Genomic DNA, 17,034 nt, shown 5'->3' with positions numbered 1-17,034 from the left:
GCGCTGACTAGAGCGACGCGATGGGAAGAGCGCGAACGAACAATGGCAGAGGCAGCATAGGCTTCCGCATAGGTGGTCGCCTCACGGCAGCATTCAGTGGAGGCTGGCGCCGAGCTTTCAGGAGGCGAGGGGCCTTGTAGTGCATGGTGCAGCTCCTCTCTGATAACCACTGCAATTTAGCCAGACGCGGAATGAGGTGTCACCCCGGCCTTCTGCAGCTATTCACACACCACGAAACGAATAAGTTCTCAAAGGCTGTCGTCTGTTCCAGTTATGGCGAGATTGTCTGCAGCGTACACGCCATTTATTTGTCTGTCATACATGCTGGAATGTTGCTGCAGCATCTTTTCCATGGTCACAGCCTCTGTCGAGAATTCCGTGATGGTCTCAAGAGGGCTCTGCACGAGGCTGGCAAAAAGCTCTTTAACACCATGCATCAGATGGCGCAACTTCTTTTCTTCTGCCATTTGTGGGTCAGTTTGTCAGAAAAGGCATGTCATGTCTTCCATGTAAGTGTTAACCGTTTCATTTCACAACTGGACCCAGGCCTGAATCGCTCGTTTCGCTCATTCTTGACAATCGTCACTTGTCCAGGTCTCCAGAAGCCCATGACAGAACTCGTACGACGACGTCAGGTGCTCCTCGCGATTCTGGTACCACGTACACGCCCCGTCTTCCAAGTAGACGTAGACACGTCTCAGTTTGACCGCGTCGCTTCATTGATTTAAGGCGGCTAGGCACTTGAAATCGGTCAACCAGTCTTTGACGTCCTTGCACTCCGTGCCCTGGAACGTCGTCGGAACCCGGGGGTTCTCCAATGTGTACCGGTTTGGAATCGCAGTTCCCGTTGCGGTCGAAGCTGTTTGAACCGAAGTACTCGTCATGTCTGTTGAAGTGGTGGGATCCGTGTCATTATCTCCCGGAGGCAATACCCTGATTCGGCAGTTGGCACCGTGCACTGGGGTGTTGTTAATTGCGACTGGACTCGTAGGGCGACTCCCTGGAGGGGTCTGCAACATCCGTGAGGGCTACCCAGCACCTTCACCAGTTTGTCACGAGGCTTCAGAAGTGCAAGGGTCTTTTGATTAGCCAAGATGTAGCCAGAAAAGCGCGTCTGTTGGGGCTGAATCTCGAGCAAAGAAGACGCACGCAATCTTCTTTTCTTTTTCAGGGTGAGAGCCGCTCTTGCTCCCAAGCCAATACATGCAGGTGGCAATATTTAATAATCAACTGCCACTGATTTCCCGTGAACTCCTCAGTTTCTCCAGATGGTGCTTTTGCTTGCCCAGTCAGCTTTCACTACAGACTGCACTGGCACTGTGCCTGGTGTCGTGGCTTAACCGGGACCCACGCATAATCCTTGTTTTGACACATGGACAATTTTTGGGCCTTGACTGGGATAACAGCGGCTCCAAGATGAGGCTTAACATAATTTGATGCGGCGGCAGTACAGTTCGTGCTTATTGCTGCAATTAAATCCAAGACTATGTCGCAATTTATGTAGATTTTATAAACATGGCACAGTAAGTCCCATTTCGCATTTTTTGGTGCTTCTTGCACAAGAGTACAATCACTGAGATACAGGGCACATCTTGAGCAGCTCTTGAGTGCTGAGGGGCTTGGGCTTACAACTCGGCCAAACAGTTTGATCTAAGTAAACTGCAATTATAGCACTGCATCTCTGTACCAAATGTCTTCTCGATTGTTGAGGCTTTGAAAAAAAATTCTAGGATAGTCTTCAGCTGGTTCCTCGTCAATTCAGTGAAGTTTTACACCCCACATGAGGAAGCCGGTTTTCTTCACTGCAGTCATACTGGTGTTGGTATGTCAAAACAAGCGGGTCATGTACTCTCAGTGAACAGGAATCTCTTAAACGAAACAATTGTTTCAGAATGATGGCGACATTTTTCCACCTTCCTATACGGCTTTTCGTAAGGACAGGTAATCAAGGGGAGGTGGTGTGGCCGCCTGATCCAACAAAAATTTGATGCTGTCTTGCTGGATGATATACCGGAGCTTGAATGTATCTGTATTAAAGTAACTTTGTGGGGCCACTCATTCATCGTATGTGCATTATATAGACCGCCGGACTCAACTCTTGAATACCTATTAAAACTAAAGGAACACATGTCTAAATACTATGGCAACAAAGTTCTTCTGATTGGCGATTTCAATCTCCCTGGAGTAGATTGCGAGCGTTTTGAAACCTTTACAGCCAATATCAGCAATGCAAATGCAGTGTTTGACATCATGCTCGCACATAATTTGGTACAATTGGTTCATGAACCAACGCATTATCAGGGTACTGCTAGGTCTATTTTAGATCTGGTATTTATTCCCCGTGATTTCAGTACACATACCGTAGTAATTGAGCAAGGGCTGTCTGACCACTACCTTGTGTCAGTTTCTATCCCTCTCGTACCGTCTTCGGAAACCGCCAACTCGTCCTTTCATTGTGTGAAAGACTATACACATGCCAATGATGCTTGCATTATCGAGCACCTAGAAACCTGTCTGATAGATTTTGTAGCTACCGATGTTTTTAGATTGTGGGACCAATTTAAACGCATATGCTTCTAATGTATCGACAAATTTATACCGTCTAAACGTAAAAAGGTGCATAAACATAGGCCCTGGATGACGAGAAGCATCATTCATCTCAAGCATAAAGTTAAAAGTTTAAAATAAAAGCATGCTGACCCCAAAGTTACAGCTGACGCTCTAGATAAGCTTGCACATGCTGTACACACCTGGAAGGAATATTACTTCAATACGTCACTCGCAAACTTCATAAATAATGATCCAATAAAGTTCTGGAACTATATTAGCGAAAAAAAGAAACCCATATCACAAGTTTTTGTCAATGGTTCAATAGTATCTGATCAGGCTGCCATTGCTCAACACCTCAATGAATATTTTCATGGTGTATTTTCTACTCCTAGTGCTTCCTCATCTGTGATAAATGCGGACAATGCTGCAAATGTAAACTTTATTTCTTATTGGTGTCGTTGCTATGTTGTTGAACTCAAAGACTAAGACTTCTTGCGGTCCCAACAATATCCCCAACATATTTCTGCGTCGCTTTGCAGAGTCTGTTGCAAAATACTTACTCGTCATTTTTCGAGTCTCTCTGTTGTCAGCGGAATCGCCAGATGACTGGAAGTCGACACGAATAGTTCCTATATTCAAGAAAGATGACCATGTAGTACTACAAAATTATCAACCGATCTCCTTAACGTCATCATGCTGTAAGCTTATCGAACACATAATAGCTCATAAATTAAATGAATTCTTAGAAGAAGGCTCAGTTTTAACAAAACATCAACATGGGTTTCGAAAAGGATTTTCTAGTACAACACAATTGGTTACTATTGTTCATACCTTTGCAGCTTGTCTTGATGCTAACGAATTTTGATTGATTAATATGTGGGGTTTAACGTCCCAAAACCACCATATGATTATGAGAGACGCCGTAGTGGAGGGCTCCGGAAATTTCGACCACTTGGGGTTCTTTAACGTGCACCCAAATCTGAGCACACGGGCCTACAACATTTCCGCCTCCATCGGAAATGCAGCCGCCGCAGCCGGGATTCGAACCCGCGACCTGCGGGTCAGCAGCCGAGTACCTTAGCCACTAGACCACCACGGCAGGGCTATGCTAACGGCCAAATTGAAATATTCTTAGACTACAGTAAAGCATTCGACACAGTTCCACACGATAAACTAATTATAAAGCTTCGGTTAGTTGGCATACTAGAATTATTTATCTCCTGGATTTCAGCTTATCTACTCAATCGCAACCAATATGTTCAGGTAGGAGAAAAACAATCGGGCTGCCTTCCTGTGACTTCTGGCGTTCCGCAGGGGAGCGTACTAGGCCCCCTTCTGTTTCTGGTCTACATTAATGACATTGTCAATGTAATTAGCACCCCGGTACAAATTCGTTTATTTGCTGTTGATTGTGTTTTGTTTAGAGATGTATCCTGCATTAGTGAACAATGTGATCTTAATACTAACTTAGGCAATGTATCAAAATGGTTTGAACAATGAGGAATGCTTCTTAATGCAAACAAATGTGTGTATCTCCCCATAACATGCAAAAAAGTCCCATTAGACTACACATACAATTTAGCTGAAGCACCTTTACTTAAAGTAGCCTCCTATAAATACTTAGGTTTAACGTTAACATGCACCTTATCCTGGAACTGTCCAACTATAATCGCATTGCCAGTATAACTTCAATGAAATCCAACCTAGTCCTCCCTTCACTTGCATCCCATCGTAAAATATCCCGCCTGGCCACTTTTCACAAAACATTCTATCATCCTGCCTTTTATAACCACCTAATCCTCAATCCTCAGTACATATTTCATGGTATCGACCATCGTCATAAGGTTAGCATTGCATTATGCAACAGGCAGTGTTTTTATCAATCATTCATACTTTGTACATCAGCAGATTCGAACTATTTACCCAAAGACATAGTAACTATTACTAATAACCATCTTTTTTGTCAAGAATTACCTAATTTTGTATAAATTAAAAAGTGTACAAAGCATTAAGCTATGCATTTTATGTATTATGTTTATATTGTATTGAAGCCGTTGTCTTTACACAGATAATATTATATAATGAGAGGTTTTTGTTTGTTGAATAACTTATTTTCATGCTGTATTCTGTTCCTGGTAAACTTGTAACCACTCCCCTCTATAATGCCACATGACCTTGAGGCTAAATAAAATGAAATGAAATGAAAATCTCCTATAGGCATCCGCTATGGTCCGCTGACCAATGGGCGCATCGTCGGGTCTACGGACCAATGGGCACGTGGTATTGTTACTTCATCTTATACTTTATCTGGTCGATCGCGATTCGTGAGTGTCTTCCCATAACGAGTATAAACTTGCGTGTTTTAAGGTTAGGGTCTGCCGCTTGGTTTGATTGATAACGCAAAGTGCAGGTGGGCAATGTGGCCTCCATTTCTCACTTAAGGCACATAAGATAATTTTGAAGCTGGTCGTGCATTTTGGCGCAACATGGTGCAATTTCAGCAAATTTCGTGCTTTTGGCGCAGCTCGGTGCAACCAAGAGGAATTGTATAAAATTGTGGGAATCGTATCAAATTGGCGCAATTGGCGCAGCTGTTGCACCCCTGATAGTATCCGAAACTGCAAATTGAAACCATAACTAGCAGCAAACTTCACAACTAACTAAACCCTAAACCATCCTAGCGAAACCCTCCTAGTTCCACTCAAGATTCTGGCCGATCTAACCTGACACAGATGATGTGCACTTCGTGTCAATGCCTCTATGTCTGTCAATGTATTCGTGTCAATGTGTCAGCTCCCTGCCGAGCTGATAGACTCAAGATAGCATTCGTACATTTGGAAAATTAGGTCAAAATTTGGGAGTCTCCCAGACGGGAGAGTTGGAAGGTGTGCTTCAGGTTTGGTTTAACGAGAGTCTACAACAGATGACTTTGTTTGGAAGCTGCAGATGTGTCTCCAGCACAGCTGCAGTCCTTTCCATAAGAATGACACTTGTCAAGGTGCTCAGAAAGGTTACACGAAAAAGATGTCAGCATTGAAGTGCAGATTCTCAAACCATGTACTTGCAGCCCCATTTAGATAAAAGTAGATGTGACATCTTCAGAATCTCAGTTGTTGAAGGTGGCGACTTGGCCGGACATTTCAAGTTAGCTCTCTGGGTCTCCATGGAGAGTAGGTGGCTTGCTGGGCTTCTGCATCATGACTGTCATGGGTGGCACATCGTGACTGCCACCTTAGCCAACACGGTTTCTGGCAGATCTCCATATTTCAGAAGGACAGCTTTAGTGTGACCTTGAAGGCACCACTTTTAGTGAGCGTCTAGAGCATGAACGAACCTACCCCTTCGCCAGGTGTCACACAAATGTTAGGAAAAAAAAAAAAACATTTTCATAGGTGAACTTGTGCCTAGAAAATTAAGTATAAATGACTGTACAAGTGAAGCATGCTGTACACTGATCACAGTCATCACCAGTTGGTAATCTGATAATTGGCAGCATGCGTCACCCAGGGGTGCAACAGATAAACAGAATTTGGAAAATTTTGTAGCAGTAAAAAGTTACATTTGGAGCATGAAAATCCAAATCTGGAGCTGGCTACGGTAAAAAAAAAAAAAAAAAAAACTTTTTATTATGAAAGACTAAATTTCAATCAGTATATAAAAAAAAAACTTACATTTAGAAAAAAAATATATGCACAAATTATTCAACTCACCTAAATCGTGCAGAGAGAGAACATGAAGACTGGCATTTCAATAAAAGCAATATTCTGAATTAACCCACTAATCAAACAATGACACATTCACATTAGCATTTGCCACGCCGATGGAATCTTTTGGAAGACTCTGAGAATTCAAATGTGGCTCTGCCAAGCTGGCAACCTTAAATATCATGAGATTCTTAAAACCAAGGAGTTGGAGTGATGAAAAAAAAAAAAAACTGTGCAAGTTTTTTTTTTTTTTTTTTTTTACTAAGGGCAGTAAGAACGTCATTCGCTGCTGTAAATGACTAACAGTAACATTATTAAATGTCAACGATCATACTAGTACTCACAAGTATGCAGGGCAAACACGCGTGAGTAATTGAACAAAATGTGCTGTGTACCGTGACTAGCGCTAACAGCCCCTTCCAAATCATATTACACTTTTTTTTTTGCAGTACACTAATGTATTGCGGCAAAGGCGGCCTAAGAACTGTTCTGTGCAGCTTAGAACAAATCCAAGCAATTTTCAAACCGCTTAGCACCCATCCCCACACTTTTTTTTTTTTTTTTTCATGGAGGGGTCATCTTTAGGGCACAACTACTCTGCTCGCTTTAAAGGCACATTAGACCATATAAAGTAACAACAGTGCATGCCCGTTGACTCGGTAACGGGGCTGAATATCTATCGCCGGGACGACGCAACTTCAAGCCAGAAAAATATTTATCCGCCGTTGTTATGGCAACGATGGCATTCATAGCACATTAACTTTGCTCGTGCGTGGAAAACGCAGCTAGCATACGTTCCTAACATGCTATAACTGCTATGCTGACTAGAAAATTCATATTTTCCGCGAAGTGTTAATGGCTACGATAACGTTTTTTTTTTTTTTTTTTGTCCCACCTACAAGTATCAGCTGCAGTCAGTGAAACGGTGGGCAAGCAGCATTGTTACTTCTTCGTATACTTTATTTGGTTGATCGTGCCTCGCGACTGTCCTCACCTAATGAGTATATATCTTACACCATGGTTTAGGGTTAAGGTCTACACGCTTGGTTTGATTGATGATGCAAAATGCAGGGGGCCAATGTGGATTCCATTACTTGCTAAAGTTAGCACACCTGAAATATTTTTGAGGCTGGTCAGTAATTTTGGTGGAGCATGGTGCAATTTCAGCAAATTTCTTGGTTTTAGCACAGCTCGGCACAACGATGGGGCATTGTACCAACTTGGCTCAATTGGCGCGGCTATTGCACCCCTGATAGTGATCAAATCTTCCAGCACTAAGGCTGTCGCTAAGACCCAAATAAACTCAACTACTATTCGAGCCTTGCGCCTAATCTTAAAAAACAATCTGCAACTAACCCGAAGCTTCCCAAACATTGCTGCGCAGCCTGTGCTAAATGTTTTTACTTACACCCAATCACATCAATATGAGACAATATTGCGAGATATAAAACTTCTACAATCATTACTATTAATTATAACTCACTTCCTCAACCCACGAAATATATCAGGGGTCTCTACAGAAGTAAAAATGAAATGATATTTACGAAGGATGGAAGTCATAAACATAGGGCTCTATGAGCATAATTGAATGAAGGCCTTTGAGTCCCCTCACTAGAGCCTTTCAACAAATTTGGGCACTGAAACTGAACAAGTGTCTCATCATCACAAGTGTGCACAGTTTTGATGAAGGGAGTAACATGAGAAGAAAGTCTTTAGTGCAAGTACTTACATCTCAGGGTAAACAATGCCTTTTTCGAAGTAGCCACGGTCTCTGTGAGCCTTGCAGGCCAAAATCAAGCTCTCGGTACCCCCTGATGTCATCTGCACAGAATGGTTGTGGCACCAAGATTCAAACTCGATGTCCGTATGAAATGCACTGTCATAAATTTGTTGACTACTTCAAGTTTTTAGGCCACTCACTGGACGACATTACAGAGATGCAAAACATATCCACATCAGATGAACTTCTTTCCATAAAATATATTTACACATAACATACATAAATAAATAGTAGCTCACTTAAAAAATCTATTTACTCTCATGTAAAATGATGTTCAAACACAACTATCAACAGAGAGATGCCTGAAGATTTATGCTGACAAGGGCTGCATTTATTGTAAAATATATCTGTCACTGGAGGGGTTAAAGCAGTCTCAGTCACTCATAGAAAGCAGGCCAACAAAAAATGCAGGAGCTTATATCTCATTACTAAAATTAGTCTCGACCCAAATATATTGAGTCGTAATACCTGGAAACTTTTGGCACGAGTATGGAAACATAAACATACATATAAAGAGTTTCATTTTGGAGACGAAGACTGCTGCCTTCGTCAACATCATAACGCCACGACATGTGGTGGAGATGCTGCTTCGTCCATGTTCCAGACGCCCCGGGATGCGCTGACCCAAGCCCAAACCATAAAGAGCACACACACAAAAAAAAACCTGAACGCTGAAATAGCTGCAGGCAGAGGAGCCTTGAGCCAGGGTATGGGCTTCTTACGGAAAACACCAGACACTCCAAGACACTGATCTCGACCGTAGGCACGATGACAACCCCTGTGGCGCCAACACCAACTGTGCTTTAGCAGCCAGAAGAACCCTCAACATTCCACAGATCATCAGTCCAAGACCCAGAAAGCTGGCTGGAAGCACACGACTGTGCAGCAGCTTCAACCACTGAGACGCTGATAACAAACTGTAATGTCTATTTTGTCTTGGAAGATGCCGCCCGGACCTGGCTGGAGAACTAAGAGCGAAGCCTGACAATGTAGACCATTTTTCCCAGCGGGTTCCCAACCACATTCACAAGCGTTGTCTGCAAGAAGAGGGTACAAGCTCTGCTGAAAACATGTGCAGCTGCCAAATTAAAACGTGGCACTCTTCCACGAACACATGATGAGACTGTTCCACCATGCAGACCCCGAAATGCCCAAAGAAAAGAAGGTTCTCCCCTCATGAGAGGAGTTGACTTTCGTTATCGCGCGAAAATGGTTGTTTCTCATATGTCTCGAGAATATCGTTTTTGCCAGCTCCAAAAATACTCCAGCACGCATTGCAGCTTACCAGCCTTTGCACATTGAAATGCACTTTTAAAAAAATATTGTTATAGAGAAATAAAAATATTTTACAATGAATAAAAATGCAAAAAGTGTGGAATTTTCGGTCCCCGTGTACTAAACAAGGCGATTATACACTATATATACAAAAATATTCAAAACGAAAAATTCAGAATATGCACCTTGTAGATAAATAACCCCATAACAGTACAAAAATAATTAATGTCGTACAAAATGTTTCCCTTCACATATACAAAAAAAAATCAGAACTGAGGTGCTGCTCCATTGCTCATGCAATGCGGTGACCATTGCATGGTTTTTCGTGAGACACACTTTTCACAGCAAATTTTTGTGGTCTTGCGATAAGACTTTCCAGGTGTTCCAATATAGATGGATACCCGTGATGTAAATCTCTCTATAAATTAGGTGTCCAATGAACTTCACTATACATCTAGCATGAGCTCTTTCCTTGAGCCACCTCACTCCGCATAGGCTGACGTTCCAATATATGGTATAACTGTCAGTTCAAGTGCACAAATAAACAGAAAGGAAAAGAGGATTCGTGCACTTGAACTGACAGTTATACCATGCATATCCAACTAGCCCAACTTTCAATTCTAGTGCCAATATATGCACTGGTTGGTTGGTAACAACTTTATTGGAAGTCCAGCCAAGCTTTCACTGATCGAGCCTTAGGTCTTGAAGCATATTTATTTTCATTTTTGCACATTTTATATAAAAAAAGGACAATATCGCAGAGAGTCATAAAAACCTTTCACACTGCTTCATAGTCAGAGCCAAGTTGTGCTCCGAGGGCCTTCCTATATTAGAAGCTCTGCAGCCAGGGCCAGCCCAACGCGCCCTAGCGAAGTTTGGACCACGCAAATAACCAGAGCAGCTTTAAAATTGTGCACAAAGGTCAGAAGCTATATACACTTGTGGCGGAGGAGACAACTTGGGGATGTAAACGAAACAAACCCATGAATGGCTGCCGATGTGCGAGGCTTATGCAAAACACCATCGCCATAAAACGTGGAGCTGAGGTGCTGTCATCCTCAAACTCTAAGCTTGTCCTCACTCAATTCAGGTGGGGTTGCAAGACAGTTTCGAGCAGCGCATGTATTTTGCAATACTGGTTTGCACCCACGCGCACGTCACGACATTGTCATAGGAGCAACTAGTGACCCTAGATGCGATTGTGTGTCTGATATAACAATACAAGCAAAACCAAAGCTGCTGGAAACAATCAGAAGAGGCTACCTCGGCACTTCAAACACAAGCCAACCTTCGTAAATATTTTTTGCAGAAGAAATTTTCCCTGACCTTGAGGAACAGCTTTATATTGAATAGCTGGTATAAATTTCTAGCAATTATTACTGCTCAACATTTTCGAACTGTAAAGCTGACACTTTAATGCAACATTTGGCTTGCAAAAGTTCTTTCCATCACAGAACTTTGATGTTGCTGTAGCATAATTACGAGGGGCACGCACTTCTGTCTAGTTCGCCAGCCTAATGCACTTTTTTAATAAACGCACATTGGTTGGCAGAAAGGTCTGTCAAAAATCACGATGTTGCCAAAACGGGCAAATTCAAATTGATTCTGAAAGTTGAGTGCCTAGACTAACTGCTACAGTGAAACCCTGTTAATACGTGCCTGCTGGTTACAGCAGCATTACTACGCACTAAATGAACTATGGATTAACCATCAGCTACAAATTCGCATCTGCTGACATGCGCCCTCGCTGCCAACAAAGGAAGAAACTCGGTGCCACGGGAATAGACCTCTACTGGGGTACGTCACAGCCTAACGACACCGGTGCACGTGCAAGACGGTGGTTGGGAAAAAACTACCGCCGGTGGCTGATTGGGGTGCAGTCGCTCGATGCTTGGGGCAGGTTTTTTTTTTTGAAAGCTTAATCTCACAGTGGCAACATTAGCTGTGGTATGTGTCAGAGAACACCTAGGTGTGTGGTAAAGTGCATGATGAAATATTCGCCATGCTGGCTGGTTGTTTCTCTCGGAAAAGTGAACACACGTGGTGGCCAGTGCGAGAAACAGTGGCGTCTTCTTCAAAAATATGCAGTGTTGACTGTGGCGTGTAGTGTTCGTTGAAAGGCATCGACAATATTGGTTGACATTTACAGGTGTGCGCGGTGTAAATACCACGATGCGTCCTGTTCGCGAAAACATTGGTATTCGTAGTGGGCCAGCAGCAGTAGCCAGTTGTCGATAGAAGTGCCATTTTTTGGGCGTGTTGGTAAAGGGAGCTTGACGACATATTGAGCGCTAAGAGACAGGGACAGGAGAGAGTGGACACCACAATGCGCTAACTTCAACAATTTTTATTTTCAGGAAACGCGAACCTATAAATCCGTGTACAGTGGCGCCACCAGTCTAACCACTAGCCCAGCAGAAAAGCCCTTTCTCGATCTAACAAGTCAACTGACGGTGCACTTACACATGCGTCACCTTTGCGAAAGATAGCATGGGCTTCAATTATCTCTCGCACGTCTTTATCTTTATGCTTCGCCAGAACACTGCAGGATGCGTACAAGGGTGTGCAACCACATTCCACGCAATGTACTGACAAATGGCCATAATTATTCTTGTTTTTAACATTGAGCTTATGTTCAATGTTAAGCTCAATGTTAACAAGAATAACATAAGCTCAATGTTAAAAACAAGAATAATTATGGCCATTTGTCAGTACATTGCGTGGAATGTGGTTGCACACCCTTGTACGCATCCTGCAGTGTTCTGGCGAAGCATAAAGATAAAGACGTGCGAGAGATAATTGAAGCCCATGCTATCTTTCGCAAAGGTGACGCATGTGTAAGTGCACCGTCAGTTGACTTGTTAGATCGAGAAAGGGCTTTTCTGCTGGGCTAGTGGTTAGACTGGTGGCGCCACTGTACACGGATTTATAGGTTCGCGTTTCCTGAAAATAAAAATTGTTGAAGTTAGCGCATTGTGGTGTCCACTCTCTCCTGTCCCTGTCTCTTAGCGCTCAATATGTTGTCGATAGAACTTTACGATCTTACATTTTATTCAAGGTAAAAATGCATTTGACGCGATCATCTGCGAGTGGGTACATCTCAGCATATGCGCGGCATGCAGAAAAAGTGCATGATCTCCTGGTGATATATACGACTACGCATGAGCTATAAGTATGTTGTAGGGTTGCCGAATCTGTATATACGCTTCACCATGACTATAACTCGTATTATCGGATACCTGATACGTGTTAATGGAAACAGCGGAGATTTTCGTTTCTTATCTACTTTGCACTTTTATGGCTCGACCCTTATAAAGTAACAATGCGCATTAGAAGTTTGTGCATCAAGCGTAAAGGAGCAATATAGGTACAAAAACATGGTATAGGTGTCAAATGCAGCAAGTCAACTGTAACAATATTGGCTCAAATGCAACGCCCCCACGCGACGCTGATAGTTGTGCTGAGCTGTGCAAGCCTGGCACAGCGGGCTTGGCCGTTTTGGAAACAATAAACGAAAGTTCGTTCTGGGCAAAGGGCTCAACATGTTCTCACGTTCTTCACGGGCCTGATGGCCTACTGTTCACGGTAGTCACTACCGCCTGGCCATCCGTTAATCTACACATGTAACAACTGGCGACGAGAATGAAAAAAAGTTCCATGTAAGTCTTCGTTCCCACACCGCTCTGCCATCTGTTCACCATGCCAAGTTTCGGCAACCTCGAGCCGTTCGAGGGGGAAGGAGATGACTGGCCGTGTTACGTGGACCGGCTCCAAGCATTCTTCCTGGCGAATGATGTTGCCCCAGACAAGCGTACTGCCATGTTCATCAGCTGCTGCGGGCAGAAAACGTATGCTTTGCTCCGCGATTTGGTCAAGCCCGCCAAGCCCAGTGACAAGACGCTGGACGAGATTCTTCAAGTTCTTGGAAACCATTGTTGTCCGAAGCCCTCTGCCGTCGTGCAGCGTTTTCGTTTCAACTCGCGTGTTCGCGCGGAAGGGGAATCCGTCAGCAATTTTATTGCAGCACTAAAAAGCCTGTCCGAGCACTGCAACTTCGGGGCTGAACTCAAAAACATGCTCCGAGACTGCGTCGTGTGTGGCATAAACAACGTGGATGTCCAAACAAGACTTCTGGAAAAACCGAACCTCACCTTCAACGACGACGTGCAGACTGCCCCCGGCAATGGAAACAGCAAAAAAGAACGCAGGTGAGATACCGCAAGCGAACACAAGCAGCGCTTTCTCGACTCACCGTGTCTCGTCAGGTTCAGGGGGCGTCACCTGCTACCGCTACGGAGACGGACATCTTGCATCGAAATCTGCATTTACTGCCACAAACGACAATCTGTAATTACTGCCACAAACGAGGTCAATTGACGAAGGTGTACAATTCGAACCGAAGAAACAGCCAAGCCCAAAGCAACAGCCCTACCAAGGCACGTTTGTTCTCGGCTTGCAGTTCACTGTCGTCGAGTAACCGTCATCCTGTTATACTGTACACAAGCAGGACGCCGCTACCACTTCATCTTACAAAGTCAAGGCAAGTTTGTTCTCGGCTTGCAGTTCACCGTCGTCAAGTAACTGTCATCGTGTTAATACTGTACGCAAGCAAGACGCCCCTACCACTTCATCTTACAAAGTTTTTGACATGTGGCCGGTCGACTACGCCACGCCGCTTCCGCCTTTCACCGTCACTGTTGACGTTTGCGGCAAGCCGCTCCGCATGGAAGTGGACACGGGCGCAAGTGTCTCTGTCATGGCCCAGTCGCGTCTTCTTCAAATTTTGCCTTCGATTCCTGTGCAGCCGTCACAAGTGCTTCTGTGAAGCTATTCCGGGGAACTAAAAAAGGTTCAGGGCATAGCTGACGTCAGTGTGAAGTTTCACGGCAGGGAGGCCGACCTACCTATTTTTTTGACCGGAGACGGATCGCCCACTCTTCTTGGACGCAACTGGATACGTGAGCTGGGCATCTGCGTCTCTGACGTTGAAGGGAACATCCACGCACTTTCCCACGTCAAACACCTAGTCCAAGACTACGCCGAAGTGTTTTAAGAAAGCCTGGGTACATTCAAGGGTGCTGAAGCTTCTCTACATGTTCCTTCAGATCCTCCGCCTCGGTTCTTCAAGCCACGTCCACTGCCGTATGCCTTGAAAGATGGAGTAACTCAAGAAACCCATAGACCAAGAAGAGATTCCATTCTTGTTCCAGTCAAGACAGCAAAGTGGGCTGCACCTATTGTTCCTGTGACCAAAAGGGATGGATGCATCAGAATCTGTGGAGACTTTGGTGTCACCATAAACCGAGTAGCAACAATGGAGCAGTACCCCATTCCAAGGATCGAGGACCTGTGGACTGTGCTTGCTGGAGGTGAGAAATTCACAAAATTGGATTTGCGAGATGAGTAGCAGCAAGTTGTCCTTGACGACGCCTCTAAGGAGTACGTCACTATTTCGAAGCATATAGGGTTATTTCAGTACACCCAGTTGCCTTTTGGCGTCTCATCCGCTCCTGCCATATTTCAGCGCAAGATGGAGAACTTTTTCAGGGGACTGCCCCATGTAGCAGTCTATTTTGACGACATTCTTGTGACTGGCGCAAATGATGCTGAGCACCTTCGCAACCTTCGTGCTGTGCTTAGCAAGCTTCAGTAATAAAATGCCATTTGTTTGTGCCACAAGTTGAGTATCTCGGGCACATCATCAGCAAGGAAGGCCTTTCCCCGAACGTTGACAAGGTAGCAACCATTCTGCATGCTCCTGTTCCTCAGGATGTCAGGGAACTTCAGAGCTTCTTGGGACTTGTAAGCTTCTACAGGCGCTTCATACCCAATCTTTCATCACTCCTTCGTCCACTGCACTTGCTTCTTTGTGAAGAGAAGAAGTGGGAGTGGGGACATGAACAACAAGATGCATTCAATGCCTGCAAGCACTTGGTGACATCAGCTCCAGTTCTTGTGCATTTAAACCCTGCCAGGCCTGTTTGCCTCAGCTGTGACCCATCGCCTTATGGTATAGGTGCAGTACTGGCACACAAAGATGCTGATGGTGGGGAACATCCCATTGCTTTTGCTTCGAGGAACTTGTCAAAAGCAGAACAAAACTACAGTCAACTCGACAAGGAGGCACTGGCTTTAGTGTTTGGTGTGGATCGGTTCCACCAGTACTTGTGGGGCATCTCATTCATTTATTTATTTATTTATTCATAATACCCCTAAAGGCCCTCGTGAGAGGGTATTACATAGGGGGGGTTACATGAGCAAAATTACAAACAATAAACGTCAAAAACGAAAAAAAGGTCAAAAAATTCAAATTAAATACAGACTAAGGTTGAGATATATGTTATAACAAGTAATTGATAAAGACAGCAAAAATAGATGAAAAGAATAGGCAACAAATCATTGGAATACAGATAAGTACACAGTGAACAACCTATGAAAATGCAAGAAAAAATAATCAATACACTTGATAACAAAACAAAAAAAAAGAAAGAAAACAAGTAAAGCGTACACTCAAAAACGGATAAAAAATATACACTCACTCATCACACCTCAAATAAGCTGAATCAAGGTAAAAATACTACACGTGTGCTCTGCACATTATAGAACAGAGGGAAAAACAAGTAAAAGAGCAAAAGTTAGATGATGTCAGTATTTTGAATTAGTTCTTGAAATTTCGTGGCGTTTTTTTCTAAGGCAATGTGTGATGATAGATTATTCCAATCGATTGTGGTACGCGGAATGAATTACTTGGAAAAAGCTTACAGTTTAAGCGTTTAACTTTGTAGGAGTGATCGTGGCGAGGAAAAATAACGGCAGGTGGCTCGAAGAAATCGCTGTGAAGTGACACGTGGTGATAAAGTTTATGGAAAAGTGATAGGCGTGCAAGTTTGCGACGATGGAATAGTTCGGGTAGCCCTGCTCGGCGTTTTAGTGCTGTGACGCTGGAATGACGTGAATAATCCGAAAATATGAAGCGAGCGGCACGATTTTGCAGTGATTCAATGTCGTTTATGATGTAAGCATGTTCGGGATCCCAAATGGCTGATGCATATTCTAATTTTGGACGTATTAGTGTAGTAAATGCAAGTTTGCGTATGTTAGGAGGAGCCTGTTTAAGGTTACGCTTGAGAAATCCGAAACACCGTTTAGCAGCCGCCAGGGTGAGTTTTATATGATAGTGCCATGTCAGATCAGGTTGCAAATGAATTCCAAGATATTTATAAGTGGAGACGAGGTCAACAGTAGTATTATTCAACACGTAGGAGGTAGGAATCCGGGTTACGTGTTTACTGAAAGACGTAGACTTCGTTTTAGAGCAGTTTAGGGTCATTAGCCAAGATGAGCACCATGCATTAATAGCATTTAGATCAGTTTGCAAAGCTTTCCGGTCATTGTCAGAGGAAATTGTTCGGTAAATCACACAGTCGTCAGCAAAAATTCCAATTCGGGATGAGACACAGGATGGCAAGTCATTATAGTAGATTAGAAACAGTAGTGGACCAAGTACGCTACCCTGTGGGACTCCAGAAGTTACTGATCTGAAGGAAGAGTTACAATTGTTAGCGGACGTGAACTGTGTTCTAGAAGAAAGGAAATCTTTTACCCATGCCAAAATGTTAGGGTGAATGTTAAGCCTAGACAGTTTGGTTAGAAGCCGGTGATGAGGGACACGGTCAAAAGCTTTAGAAAAGTCGAGGAAAATAGCATCAACCTGGGATCCACCGT

The 17,034-nt window shown here is 43.7% G+C and overlaps 1 protein-coding gene across 9 annotated transcripts in view; it reads right to left on the bottom strand.

The window, feature by feature from the left end:
- Sply (Sphingosine-1-phosphate lyase) overlaps positions 1-17,034 on the bottom strand; it is a 707,429-nt gene that overhangs the window by 406,104 nt on the left and 284,291 nt on the right. For all 9 annotated transcript variants that reach the window (XM_075884541.1, XM_075884540.1, XM_075884536.1 and 6 more), the window contains one exon: positions 7,984-8,075. In XM_075884541.1, the coding sequence (XP_075740656.1) occupies positions 7,984-8,075 (92 nt within the window). The remainder of the gene's footprint in view (positions 1-7,983; positions 8,076-17,034) is intronic.

This window comes from Rhipicephalus microplus, unplaced genomic scaffold, assembly GCF_043290135.1.
Source record: "Rhipicephalus microplus isolate Deutch F79 unplaced genomic scaffold, USDA_Rmic scaffold_34, whole genome shotgun sequence".
Classification (NCBI taxonomy): Eukaryota; Metazoa; Arthropoda; class Arachnida; order Ixodida; family Ixodidae; genus Rhipicephalus; species Rhipicephalus microplus.
The sequence above is the reverse complement of the archived record's forward strand: the minus strand, read 5'-3'. Positions and strand labels throughout refer to the sequence as shown.